At 33.4% G+C, this 15,230-nt stretch overlaps 2 protein-coding genes across 2 annotated transcripts; one reads left to right on the plus strand and one right to left on the minus strand.

The window, feature by feature from the left end:
• On the minus strand, nt 1-7,385 carry LOTGIDRAFT_189026 (hypothetical protein). Its single transcript, XM_009056096.1, has 4 exons — nt 6,304-7,385; nt 1,618-1,776; nt 1,216-1,419; nt 1-872 (listed from the first exon to the last, which is right to left on the minus strand). The coding sequence occupies exons 1-4, from the start codon at nt 7,270-7,272 to the stop codon at nt 588-590; spliced, it is 1,617 nt and encodes a 538-aa protein (XP_009054344.1). The 5' UTR covers nt 7,273-7,385; the 3' UTR covers nt 1-587.
• Nucleotides 7,386-11,648: 4,263 nt separating this feature from the next.
• On the plus strand, nt 11,649-14,523 carry LOTGIDRAFT_160923 (hypothetical protein; the record flags this gene model as incomplete). The annotated part of the gene is made up of 2 exons (XM_009056097.1): nt 11,649-12,338; nt 14,374-14,523. The coding sequence occupies 2 exons, from the start codon at nt 11,649-11,651 to the stop codon at nt 14,521-14,523; spliced, it is 840 nt and encodes a 279-aa protein (XP_009054345.1).
• Between the last annotated feature and the right edge of the window lie 707 nt (nt 14,524-15,230).

A 15,230-nucleotide genomic window follows, 5' to 3' on the forward strand; every position in this document is an offset into this window, starting at 1 on the left:
TGAAAAATGTGATGCAACGTTTAATAGCAAAAATATGAAAGTGAAAGAATTACAAAATATAATCTCTTGGCTGGCAAAACAATGTACATTGAAATTAATATGTAAATATGTGTTCAGAAATTTAATGGTATGAAGTAAAATTAGCCTATCTGTGCTATTTAACACACTACCAAAATGTCAAGTCAAAAAAACTTCAGATCAAGATTTAACAGTGCTCGGAGTCTGTGTAGGAAATACAAGAAAGCCGAATTTTGGTTAGGGTTTCTGTATGGGACATCATCATATAATAGAATATAAATTGCATATTCCATAGCTTAATAATTATACCTTACGTTTCGACGTTTCTAACATCGCCATTGGTTTATAAAAAAATGTAATGCTCTGTGTGGATTATTTCCAACCGTTTCAAATCAGTGAAGTGAACGATTGCACAAACACGAATATGATTAACAATTGACAGTAAAGTAACCTACATTATCTCCATCAGAAATACAGAAACGACACGACGAAACCTTTTTAATATTAGTATTGTTAGTGAGATTGGATCATATTGGTAGTCATGGGGAAAAGTCATTAAGGCATAGCGATCAGGTGATCACAAAACCTTTTGACACACAAATTCCCTCTTCTCCTTCCAGTAGACATGGCCATATAAAGTTTTTAATTTTATCTGTACCAGGATCAGAGGTATGGAATCGAATATGTCTATCTCTCTGAAATACTGTATCTGTATAACATATAATATAGGAGGGATTCTGAGCGACCAAACCAAGTGATATTTGTAAACATTCTTCTACAAACTGTACCAAGCCTTCACATTGTTTTAAACAGGGATAATCAAATAGTGTTTCATAAATCTGTTCACAAACATTCTGAAAACAAATAAATATGTATTTATTGACCAGAGATTTAGAAGTGCTTTTAACCCTATTCTGCATTATTTTTTTTTCAATCCGAGCACCTAAAGGATGTTTGGTTCCCAATCATGCAAAATACAATTATGTATGAAAAGCTTTTCCAGAATTTGTCTGGTAAAGGAAAGTTGAACCGATCAAATGTTAGGTTTTCTTCCTTTGCCGATATATGACGATTCTGACACACGTGAGTTTGCAGATCCCAGCGCCGTCTGCTAATCAACCTGCCTTTGTCAAAAATAGAAATTCTTGAGCTATTTCTTTTATATCATAAGTACATGCTTCTTAGTATGTATAATACCTTGACATGTGAATCTAATTCAAATCTATCAAAAGTCTGTTGTAAATAATGATCTAAATGTTTCTGTATATCTAAACTCAGTTTATCACTCTCTGTTACATCGTTTGGAATATTTAATAACTCTCGTAGTTTACTTTTAGTTGTTTCTAATAGTTCTTCTGTTGACCGAAATGTTAGCTGAAAAATTAAATGAAAAAAAAAGACCTCCTTTCATTTTGCTTCATTAACATATTGGTCTAACGACGATCGTTGGAAGTTATGCGTTTAAGGATTGAAAGGGGAAAGGGGATACTACTTGGTCCTTTCAAAATTTATTCTGATCTTAACCCTGTTATAATAGATTGCGTTTGAATAGATAGCCTTCCTTCTGAAGATGTTTTGAAAATCTTTCAAAGTACTTACCACTATAATTGAAAATAATATTTTGGTCTTTAAGATGCTCAGTTCTTCTAAATCTTTTAAATCATCTAAAGCATCAAGAGCATCTAATCTACCATCTGTGTATAAGTTACCATACAATCTTATCAACTCAGTTGGTCTTTTACTACCTAAACTTAAATTCTCAAAATGTTGGTTTGATTCAGAGAATTTCCTTTGAACATGGTCTGCCAACCTGAAAACACAATTCCATTACTTCAATAATTGTATAAGTTCAGTTTTAAGGAATAAGCCAACGTATTCTAGATAAGTTCAGTCTCAAGGAATAAATCAACGTATTCTTTGTAAGTTTAGTCTCAAGGAATAAATCAACGTATTCTTTATAAGTTCAGTCTCATGAAATAAATCAACGTATTCTTTATAAGTTCAGTCTCATGGAATAAATCAACGTATTCTAGATAATTTCAGTCTCCAGGAATAAATCAACGTATTCTAGATAAGTTCAGTCTCAAGGAATAAATCAACGTATTCTTTATAAGTTCAGTCTCATGGAATAAATCAACGTATTCTAGATAAGTTCAGTCTCCAGGAATAAATCAACGTATTCTAGATAAGTTCAGTCTCAAGGAATAAATCAACGTATTTTAGATAAGTTCAGTCTCAAGGAATAAATCAACGTATTCTTTATAAGTTTAGTCTCAAGGAATAAATCAACGTATTCTTTATAAGTTTAGTCTCAAGGAATAAATCAAAGTATTCTTTATAAGTTCAGTCTCAAGGAATAAATCAACGTATTCTTTATAAGTTTAGTCTCAAGGAATAAATCAACGTATTCTTTATAAGTTCAGTCTCAAGGAATAAATCAACGTATTCTTTATAAGTTTAGTCTCAAGGAATAAGTCAACGTATTCTAGATAAGTTCAGTCTCAAGGAATAAATCAACGTATTCTTTATAAGTTCAGTCTCATGGAATAAATCAACGTATTCTTTATAAGTTTAGTCTCAAGGAATAAATCAACGTATTCTTTATAAGTTCAGTCTCAAGGAATAAATCAACGTATTCTTTATAAGTTTAGTCTCAAGGAATAAATCAACGTATTCTAGATAAGTTCAGTCTCAAGGAATAAATCAACGTATTCTTTATAAGTTCAGTCTCATGGAATAAATCAACGTATTCTTTATAAGTTTAGTCTCAAGGAATAAATCAACGTATTCTTTATAAGTTCAGTCTCAAGGAATAAATCATTGTATTCTTAATAAGTTCAGTCTCAAGGAATAAGTCAACGTATTCTAGATGGTTTAAGCGAAGATGTTCAGCCTAACCATGGCAACCAACAAGCTGAAGCAGCGTTTTAAACTTACCAAGTATATACAATTGTACCAGTGGCGCTTCTTCGAGTGGGGAGGGGAGCCAGAAATTTGGCGTTTGCCCACCCCCACCCCTTCCCAGTTTCAAATTTCAAGCCATTGAGTACTTAAATACCTGGTGCTATTGGCAATTGCATGGCCACTACTCGACCCTCCAAATAATGCTTTATAGAATCGCTACTGACAATTACAGTGTCATAGTACAATATTGGACTTAGGCACTCCTCCTAAATTATTATTCATATAGGAAAAATTAATAGGGACGTCAAAACCAAATGTGGGGCAAGTTACTCTAACTGAATATGAAATTGTAAACGGTAATGATGTTTATTACCTTTCGCGAAGACTCTTCTCTCTTTCTTGTAACTTCCGTATCTCTTCTTTAGATTGTTTCAGCTCTCTCTGTAGTAGCTCTACATTTCTCTGCAATTTAGGAACGGTCTCTGTATCTGTTCTGATGCTACTCTTACTGGTGGGGTGTACAACTTGTACAGGTACATCAGACGTTCGAACATGTGGTGTATTCATATCAGGTGTTTTAATACGTGTTTTACTACGTGGTTTAGGGACTGGTCCACTATCACTTGATGTACGAGTTGTCTTTCTACTGATATCTCCCTCTAAATCAGCTATAGGTATATAAATAGGTGAACTTTCTCTTCTCTCACTTCTAGACGAATTCGGGGCTAATAAACTACCTATAATATAACATCACATTTAACGGACTGAAATTTTGATTATTTTGTTGTATTTGGGGGAAATATTACAGGTAGATATCGAAATGGTGTAATTGACGAAAATCTCAGTATCCTGGCCTATTAACTTTTTTTTACTTATTTCTTGACAATGGACCTCAATGAGCTTGGAAAGTCTATAATTCGAAGAAGAAATCCCTATAATATTATTTACTGCGTACAAAGTATATTCTACATCAGCAAGGAACTTTTTCTCAAATTCTTTTTATAGCATGTTAGAGATTTATAAATAATTTGGTTTAACAATCTTTTCCTAGCAATCCGAATCCATCTTTAGAAAAATAATATCAGTCTTATACGAACTACAATGATATCAGGTTAAAATGTTTTAATGAGGTCGCGTTGTTTTGTTAGACTGCAAGTTGATATATAATAATTTGATCAAGTTTATAACTTTCAAATAACACTTGAAAATAAAATGTCGCCTTAACTCAAATCTTTGTTTTTGTCATTCATTTATCCTGTGAATTTCAATCAAAACATATAAAAACATTTTGCAACCATTAAATTATCTTTGCGCTTTATCCATGACACTTTGGTTACAACCCTAAAGGTTTTCATCGAAAAATCATGAAAAGAAAACTATGTCATCTACATACATTTTAAATCCCTACCACATTTCATCAAAACCCAATAAAATCAACCCTTATCGCATTCATAACAATTGTTGACACATTTAGTTAAGAGCAAAGAGAAAAAATTATATCGTAAATATTTTACAGATGATGAATAACCACCAAACCGCAATCGAAAATTATGAAGGTTTCACTCATTCCCAGATTCATCAATATACACATTACATACAAAGTTTCATAATAATTGGATAAAAACTGTAATATAGTCATAGAAGAAACATCCGGACTCTCATTGATATACACAAACCTGTAGCTTCTATATCTTCTATGTCAAGTCTAATGTAATTCAAGGGCAATAACTAAAAACAGCTCATCGAAAAATCGTGATAATCGAACTTGTCTGAGATTTCAACAATTTACAAAAGCATGGCGTTCAGTAACCGATCGAAACTGTAGTCTCGGTGGTGTTTGCAAGCAAGTGTGGGCGTATTACGCAGACGCAGATGATATCAAGTATATGCACAAAAAATTCATGTGGGCGTATAAAAATGAATGTTATGGATTTCAGGTCCAATTGTGCAGTAATTCGTTTTTGTTTATGTGAGGTCTCGTGTCACATTCCTTTCATTTTTAGAAAAGATAATATTTTTTTTTCACGAGGTAAGGTCCTATTATTCTACATGCATTATATGATTGAAAAAATCAGCACATTCAAAAACATACGAAACAAGCTGCTTCAATAGGAAAACACTTTCAACTTTCACCTCAGACTTAGAACATCAACCTACAGAAAAGACAGACATGTCGCAAAATTCCATTTAGGAACCGAGCATGTTGAGGAATTCTAGAAATTCCTAGAAATGAAATATCTCTAAGAACATTAAAACTGAAAACAGCAATCTACAAATAACATAAACCCTACCTGTTAGTAGTGGAGAACTAATTTTAGGTTGTATTCTTCTTTCTCGGCCATTTAGATTGTCCTCCCCTAGAAATGTTATATCAAGTAACTATTACCATGGAGATAGAGTCTGGGGTCAAAGGTTAATCAAGCGTTGTTTAATTACAGCTCTTATTGATAGCATTATAAAAAAATTGTGATGGTGGCATAATGTTTTCCTCTTTACGGTCGAGGGTGTCGAGAAAATAGGTAGCCATCTTTTTTAGAACAACTATAAAGTAGGCCGTGAGAATCGTTTTTCCTATTTTTCAATCAGTCAGCTTCGGTCGATTGAAGTCAGTGATTGCTAGCCGAGCAATCGTTGATTTCAGTCGCATTCAGAATTCTATCGACCTTGTGGATTGATATTTATGTTGGAATACATTCGCTTTCAGAATAGGACTGGTGAGAGAGGAAGTCTTGATTTATTTTCTCTCTTCAAATGACAACAAAAATCAACGAGTTATATAAATCTATCACTAATCCCGTTTTCCAGTTCAAATAATTGATTTTCTATTAGAAAGGTTCAGCTACAACACATAACCTACGACGTGTTTTTTAATACAGATGTAAGTAACTCTTGGTGTAGTGGTATCAATCTCTTATTGAGAAATGAAAATTAATTATCGTAAGAGTGTTTGGAAACTATCATGATCCAACGCAGATCCAACTGCTAGTAACCCTCGGAAGATCAAGTCTGGATAATATAGATTCAAGGGAGGTAAATCTTGTAACTTGATATTGACTCAACGCCAATGCTGTCCCATAGGCATAGGCTGTTCTGGCGGAGTGAGCAATTGCTAGCTAGCAATCGTGTCAGAATGACACCAATCGAAATTATTTAGTAACATGTTCTTACTAAATTAAATGAATGGAGTTTTACGTTCTACTCTTCTCTGACTAATGAATTGTAATAATGGATTGCAATGTTCAGAAACAAAAAGTAAATTGGCATGCTGGATAAAAAAAACCCAGTTCAACAAAAGCAACTTAACCTACCTGATACTTGATCTAATCCATCAACACTTCGAGATCTAAGAAATTTCTTGAATACATCATTATTCTCAAATACGTCACTATCAGTACCATCATCATCTACACTAGTGGTTGTCTCTAGTCCACAACCTTCTTGAATTAACTGTACCAAGACATTATAACCATGTAAATACTGTCTTATAGTCAGTGAAACATAATTACTCTTATCAAAACCATATAACTTGCGTAATTCACTTTCTTGAAACAAAATCTGTTTGTCGTATTCAATTCTTTTTTCTAATATATCAATTAAGTTGTCCACAGCTTGGCCAGTAAAAACACGTTCAACAACATTATAGATAGTTTTATTTTTGATCAAACGATCTTGTACGTCATCTCTAGTAACTTGTAAAAGTCTCTGATGGCTGGCTTCACTCGGTGCCGGCCCAGTATTAACACTGCTTTCACTTGGATTCTTACCGGACAAACTAAATTCCTCTAATTTATGTAATGCACTTTTATATAATGATATTACCCGATCAAATTCAATCTTTAAAGCATCATGTAAACTTATCATTTTAATACCAGTAGTTTTAATCCCTGATTTTACCATTCCGTGTTGTCCCAGAAACTTCAGGCTCTGACTCAAAAGATTTCTCCGCTCTTTTACCATTTGAAGAAATTCTGGCTCAACTGAGGCTACAATTCGCAGAATATTGCGACAATATGGATAAAACAGATTACAATTTTTATCACGGTTATTGGAATTCGTCGGTTGGGAAAATAAAATGACCATATTTTTCAACAATTCATCTGTTCTTAGATACTGTATGGGGAAGTTGGAAGTAGATGTCCCATATACCTTATTATAAATACAATCAAGGACAGAAAGACTATTTGGAATAGTGAGATGTAATTGGGAAATAGGTAAATCAGTCAGAATAGATTTGACTGTAAAGTTATTCAATCTAGCTATGAATTTGTTACATTCCTCATAACGTCTGCTCTCCAACAAGGAGTTGATTTTAGTCAGAGCAAATTGTGGTGTTATGTCGTTCGAATCCATAGTAAGAAATTCTTCAGGGAAAGAATCAGCCCAATGTACAGTCTGCCAAATTTTTACTTTCTCTTTCTTCTCTTGTTGGAGAATTGCTGGATTCTCATTTTGTAAGATTGATACTTTCTGAAAATACAAAGGCACATTGTCAGACAAGGTATATGGTGTCATGGGCGCGTACAAATGAAACATGATTTCAACTCACAACTACCTATAACAGTGACCACCAAGTGAAATTTCCAGAATTCCTACACTAACACCTAACACCTAACATCTGATATTTAAAGGCATAATCTGGGAGTAAATAAATATTGTATGATATATGTAATCGTAGATAACCGGACTCGCTGTATGTAACTGTCAAAAGTTGGAAATTCTGCTATTCTGTTAAAAAGTGGGGTTCATATGGTCCACAATTAAAGTTTTACTCAGTTGAATATCATTAATGGCGGTCTTTGGTGAAAAGAAAATAATTTTCTAGATGGCCTAATATAACCTCTAACCAAATTATCAGATGCAATTAAATTAGTTAAAATAAATGATTGGATGTGTGCTTGTTTACATCAAATACCTTAAATTAATTTAAAGATACAGAATTATAACCGAATAAAATTAGTTTAGGCTTGTACAACTCAAAAGGTTTCCTGCTTACCCTGTTTTTCAATGATTTTCTACGCCAAGAATTCATTGTCTGTTTACTTGCTAACAACCTGATAATGATGTGAACAGTGACAGAGTAAAACACATCTTAAATTGATTATTGTTCAATACCCACGTAGTCATGAAATCAATTCACCAAATACTCAGCCCAGGCTTGAACTGATGTCCTGTTTTTTCAAATTTAAATTTTCAAATGAAATTGAGTAGTTTTCATGAGGCTCTTTTCTTTTCAAGTCAGAGACAATGGTATTTCTTATACGAACACTATCCAATTACAAGGTAGGAATAACATCCTTAAACCAAAATTATGTAAGAATTTGCAATGTGGTGTATGCAACGTATTCAAGGTGCAATCGACATACTGTAGGCTGTTTCGGGATCGATCTTCAATATCTTAGGTACGCTGGTATCAGTTGATTCTGTTCCAAAGTCGATCAACCCCAAAGGTAAATTTGTAAACCTGCACATATCACGTTACACACCAATAGCCTTTATCGAGACATCAAGAAATCCCACAAGAAAGCATCTCGCTCTAGTAGGCCTACAACAATGATACGGTCAAATTGATCAGTGGCAGATGATGTATCTTTCAGGCATGTCTATTGAAATTTCGCTATAAAATAGTTTCTTTTTTTGATACCTTAACATTGACTAAACGTTTAGGTTATTTATCATGTTGATAGAATATATTATAATCACATTATTAAAGTGATATGGCTGAACTGTTTGGAGGCTAAATTAAGGAAACCTTTTGAATTCCTTTAAAGAGTAGGCTATATAGCCTAATAGTCAATTATTATTCGATTATAAAAAAGGTATCTTTGGCAACCGAACAACGTGGATTACTACGAAGATTCAATACCTGGTGAAATTGTAATAGGGAAAATGTCATAACAGCTGAATAGTTAATAACTATATAAATAATACAATGAACTGTTTTAAAAACTTTCATTTCAATATCAAAATGATTTTATATTTTTGGGAAGTGTCCGATCCTATTGTAGACAAAAAATGTTTATAAATGTCTTGGAATCAAGTAGCCTGTCGTCGAATGTGACAACGTTTTGACCAGTATACTAGCCAAAACATCTATCTAGGTCCTGAATAATCCAGGACCTATAGATGTTTGAAATTATTGAAACGCCCTTTTTATTTTAATGAAGTGTAACTTGAGATATCGTTTGATTCTCTAACCCTGAACTACACACTAGCCTACACAGGTACAAACTGGCGACAACAATAGAGACCGGTCGACCAATTTTGATCAAAAATCAAAGGTCATAACCATACATACCTGAAAAATTAAAGCCAAGGCCTTTAGTCAGTATTTCATCCCAACAAAATGACTAATATTTAATAATTTAATTACAAGAAATACTAATTACCTGCGAGAATGTGACTATAAAGGGAAACTAGGTCAATATGTAGTAGACACGATTGTCACGCATTTCAAATGATGTGTACAGTATTAGTAATTACCTGTCGACTACTAAAAAGTCACCTAGTCCAACTTGATCAGTGAATTTTATTGTTATCTTTTTTGTTGATAAGTGTTTAAATAAGTTCTCTAATACACAAATCTTAGACTATTAAAAAGGTCAACTTAAAGTAATATACATTATATTAAATAATATTTTTCCAATTCAAATTATTTCTATGATTCTTCGACCTCCCCACATAAAATGACCAAGGTAGGGCTATGTAATGACTTTGGAAACAGTTTGAAATTTTTGGGCGGTAATGAGGTTCTGTTTAGGCTGGCTTAAAAATCTATTCAGTTAATTAGGCTTTATTCTCCGATATCAAAAGACTGCACGAAAACCTAAGAGAAAATCTCGAAAGAGTAATGACTAATTAATTATAGGGGGAAGGGGTTATGCAATGGATCAAGGACCATCAAAGAGGTAGCGGGAACACTTACAGCATAGACACTATTATAGCTTCTATATAGTTTACTTGGAATATTTATTAAGCCCTCTGCTGATGTTGAAGATCGTTTCTGGGTCATTCTTCAATTTGAAGTTCTCAGGTGTAAGTTAAAAAAAACTATTGGATTGTCCAACTAAAACAAATTATTGCGGTAGATGTCGATGGCAAGGCAGGTCAAACCCACCTTTCCGGAACACCAAATGCCACTCTGCGTTGGGGTTTGTCAACAGGGGAACCCTTTCCAGTCCACATGACTAATAGTAGTCTTGATGGTTTTTATTCTTGATTATTTTTTTTTATGTCTATTGATGCTCTAGAGGCACAGTTATGACACCAATGTAGTATTCGGAATATCGAAATGGCGGCCATTTTGAATTTGGTCAATAAAAGAATTTCTCTGAGGGTGCCAAAAGGGCTATCTGAAGCAAAAAACAAAATAAAAAAAAAACATTGTATGTGGAGTTTAACCCCCAATTTATTTTTAACAAATCTTATACTTTTTGCCCCAAAATAAGTGTCAGAATTCAATTAAATTTGTCGATAATTTTCTTGGGAGAACCCTCTTCATGAAAAACTTGCGATTATGAAGTCTCCACAGTGTTGTTGCATTTTGAATTCAATTTTGAGTCAGTCCAGCCCCCCTCCCCCTATTTAATTTGTAGGCTACCCTCAAGTTTCCAGGACCGCATCTCAATATATTGTACTGCCAGTTTTGGGAGCTGGTGCCGAATTGCTATCAACACATGCCTTAAGTTTAATAGAATATTAAATAACATGTTTGTATTGATTCTTTATTTTAGTACCGAACAAATGATTCAAATATCGAACACGTGTGAAGGAAAGGAATAGCGCTACCATTTATCTTTAGTCAGTGGACCATGATTACTTTACTATCGTCCAATAGAACATACAGAAAATACACGAATCAAATGACATTTTTATGGGAACATGTGATTGAACTCGAGAATTTTTAAGTCCAATATTAATTGGGCTACATTAATTTTATTGATCAAATCTGAAATGATGAAAATAACAGATTTAGCATACCAAATTCAAAAGGACACCATGACATACCATGCTAATGGCTGCACGAGCACAAAGGCCAGAGTGGCACCAAGGCATGTTTTGGACTGATTTACAGAGAAAACTGCTGCAAATTAAAAAGGAATTGGATAATGTCAATAAGTAAGCTTTATTTCAAATTCACTCTTATTTTGTCGCTGGCTAGTTTTACTGGTGGGAATACATAAACGACTGTAATGTAAAGATACATGACACTATCCCATAGATAGAATATGTCCATATCTTACATCGAGTAAATTATTTTTAGTAATCACAGCCATTTACACGAGTCGAACAAGTCATTTTTGGTAACCTTCGTTCAATTCTGTATCGTTATAACAGTTAGGATATGACTGGTTCAAATTGTTCTCTAATATGGCGCTAAATTGTCCTCTTTTTTTTATTAAGAAATAGAAAACTAAACTCGCTAGTTCAGTATTATCTTGAATAGTAATGTAATGTCTTTTTGTTTTTTTCTTCTGAACTTTTGGTGTATTTTTGTTTTGTCGTTTTTTCCGTTTTCAGTGACATCAATCCATAGATACATCTTTGCATCAATCAAGTGTAGGTTGCCATAGGGTATTCCCCCAATCATAAGGTAAACGAACTGGTGACTCTCGTGGAATTCATGAAAAGTGAGCGAATTTAAGGAGGTTACATTCATTATTACTTGAACAGGTTACTGACTAATCGACTGTGTTTAAATGTGATTATGATTGAGAAGTTTTAAGTTAATGGAAGATGATGAAATTGTCATTCTCGCATCCGATTCGGACAGTGACACCTACGAAGAATTATTTTCATGTTCTGCCTCCAGCCCCAGGTTCATTAGGCCAAGTGAAGCAACGAATGCCAGTGAGAGAAAGTCAGTAACAAATGCTACTGGCACTTCTTCAAAGTTGTGTCCATTCATTTCAATTTCAACTGATAAAAAAGAGCAAATAGAACGGCAGTTAATTTATGAGAGAAACATTGAATTTCAAACACAAGATCAGAATGGAGATCATTACTTTGTTGACAGCAGAAATCACGACACAAACTCAAAGACAGATGATTTGTCAACGCATGGAGGCTATCAGAATGGACATTTGTGTAAAACTGATGTTCTTTGTGACTTGAAAAAAGTACATAGTTCACCGAGTGCCAGGAATGACATTTTCCTCTCGTATACTGGTACTAGGGATGGTATCTGCAATGAAGAGGTAAATGAGTCCAAAAATGAAAGAAGTTGTCAGATCACAAACAATTTAACAATGAATCCTAAAGGAAAGGTTGAAGAAAATGGAACAGAACCTTCAACCTCATCTACAGTTCTTGGCTTTGTTAATGAGAAGTTTGGTAGTGTCACTGTCAGTGCTGCAAAGAATACCTTTGAGGAATTATTTGAAGATGACATTCAAATGGCTCTATCACTTAGTTTACAGGTATATATGTCATTAATATTCAAGATAACATAATACTCTACTCTCTGGTGACAATTTTTATACGCCCACATAAAGTATTGCCGTTATCCATGTCCGTCTGTCGGTCTGTCCATAATTGCTCGTAAACACTCTAGATCTACACATATTTTGATGAAACTTGGTGTGTTTGTTATCACCCAATATCAAAAATATCTAGTAGGAGTCACTGCCCCTGTTCTTCAGAACGTGTTCGTAAACATTCCAGAAGGCTCAATTCCTAACAGATTTTGACGAAACTTGGTGAAATTGTTTATGATCACACATGGATGAAACTTATCGAAAATCAAAAAAATTGGAAAATGTTTCACAGGAGTTATTTTAGCTCTTAAACACTAAAATACATGATTCTTGATTGATAAAACTTAGTTTTATTATACTGCGCTGAAGGTCAAATATTTGCCTTGTATAGTTTTCACAAGCTAAAAATTGTGTCAAAATGTGTTTGAACTTAGATTTTCAATGGATTTTGATGAAACTTGGAGTGAGCATTGGAATTGATAAGATCTCGGTCAAGTTCGAAAATTTGACGATTTTTCGAATGACGAATTCTGAGTTATTCCACTTGACTTCGTAAAAACGGTCAAAATTTGTTTGTGGGCACTATAGAAACTATAATTTTCATTGGATTTTGATGAAACTTGTTGTGAGCATTGGAATTAATAAGATCTCGGTCTAGTTGGATTTTGAAGATTTTTGATGAACAGATTTTCAGTTATTGCTGTTGACTTAGTTAAATCGCGTAAAAATTTGTTTATGAGACTACAGTTTTCACCTTATTGAAATGAAATTTGGTGCGATCATATATATTGATGAGACCTTGGGCAGTTCGAATTTAAGGATTTTTTGATGAGCAGATGGGTTATTGCCGGAAGTCAAAGCACATCAAAAATGCACAAAATTTGGTGTGATCGTATATATTTGATATATTGGAAAAGTTTCAATTGACTAAAAGTTTTTTCAGTTATTGCCCTTGACTTAAATAATTCAAATTTGTTCATGCATGCAATAGAGTCTATTTTGAAACTTTGTGTGATCATTGGAATTGATAAGGTTTGAGTAAGAAGTTGATTACTTTTTATATGCCCACATGAAATGGGGATCCGTCCACAATTGCTTGTAAACACTTTAGGAGGTACAATTCTTGATTGATTTTGACAAATCTTGATGTGAGTGTTTCTTATTACCCAAGAATAAACCCTATCAAAATTCAAATGAATCGAAAAATATTTAGTATGAGTCATTGTCCTTGCTCTTGAAAACACGTGCAATTTTCAACTCGTAAACCCTTTAATTAGCATAGTTATTGGCAGATTTAGATTAAACTTAGATGAACCCTATAGAAAACACATTCAAGTTTTAGCCTGTTAAAACTCTAGAAGACCAATTCTTGACAGATTTTAACAAAACTGGGTAATACTATTCAGTATCGCCCCAAAATGTTTAAAAGAAAGTTGAGTATTTCATACTGGTGAAACACCGCATAAACTAATCGGTAGTACAGTGTACACTGTGATATCCAACATCTGAATATTCCAACATTCTATGTAATCAGAGATATTATTTGGTCCGGAATGATTAACTTGTTATGTCTGTTTAAAAAACTTCTGTGCAGACCAATTTCGAATTGCGACACTAATCAGTGGTCCCAACATTCAGAAAATCTGTACAATCCAACATCTAAGCATCTTAATCACTTATCGTCAATTAAATAATCGCTTGTATAATTGATAATCCAACATTAAATGACATAAAAACAAAAGATATTTCATATCAATTCTGTTTGTTGAGTATTAGCTCTTTCTATACACCCACAGATGGGGACCGTATATTGTCGTCACCTATATCCGTCCGTCCACAATTGCTCGTAAAGACACAATTCTTGTGGCATTTTGTGAAACTTGGTGTTTGTTGTCACCTAAGGATGAACCCTATTGAAAATCAGTAAAATGGAAAAAATAATTCATTACATGATGAGATATTTGTGGATTTATCTTAGAGACTTATACGGCAAAAACCAATTTACGCACACACAGTTAGTATAGAAGTTTGTAAAAAATTATATATCTTTATTAATATCTGTAAAATTCCGGAAGTTGAAACTTTACAGGCGAAAGACGTCAATACTGGTAGTGATATAAAAATTTAGAAAAGAGAATTTTGTTGAATCAAAATGTCTATCTACTTGTAAATTTTCAGATCGATTGAAATAAAATTGTTAAAAAAAAACACTAAAATTAAAATAAAAAAAGTCAGCACTAAAATATGAAAGTGCTATCTTTTACTTTTAGTCATTAGTTTAAAGTAATGAAAAAAACCCAAATTACGGTCAAAATAGGTTCAGAATTAGAGCAGTAAACAAAATCGAAATACGCAATGAACGGTTAACATCCTACGTCATTTCCGAAAATACATCATTTTACATTCACCTAATAACTACACGCTAAGTATGACAGATAATCTTTTCAGATAATGTGTGACATATGCAGTTTGGCTGGAGAGCGTAACCAGAAATAGAAAAAAAAAACAGCCCCAAAATAGTCATTTGCAAAACAATGCATTGCGTTCAAAGAACACACTTGGCATGAGTGTTTGTTATCAACCAAGGATATACCCTATTAAAAAATCAGAAAAATCGAAAAATATTTAGTATGAGTTATTGCCATTGTTCTTGAAAATGCATTCAATTTTTAGCTCGTAAACACTCTAGAAGGCACAATTCTTGACGGATTTTGACGAAACTTGGTGTGAGTGTTTCGTAATCACCCAAGGATGAACCCTATTGAAAATCAGAAGTATCTAAAAATATTGAGTATGAGCTATTGCCCTTATTCTTGAAAAGCGTTCAATTTTTAG

Source organism: Lottia gigantea, assembly GCF_000327385.1.
Source record: "Lottia gigantea unplaced genomic scaffold LOTGIsca_26, whole genome shotgun sequence".
Taxonomy (NCBI): Eukaryota; Metazoa; Mollusca; class Gastropoda; family Lottiidae; genus Lottia; species Lottia gigantea.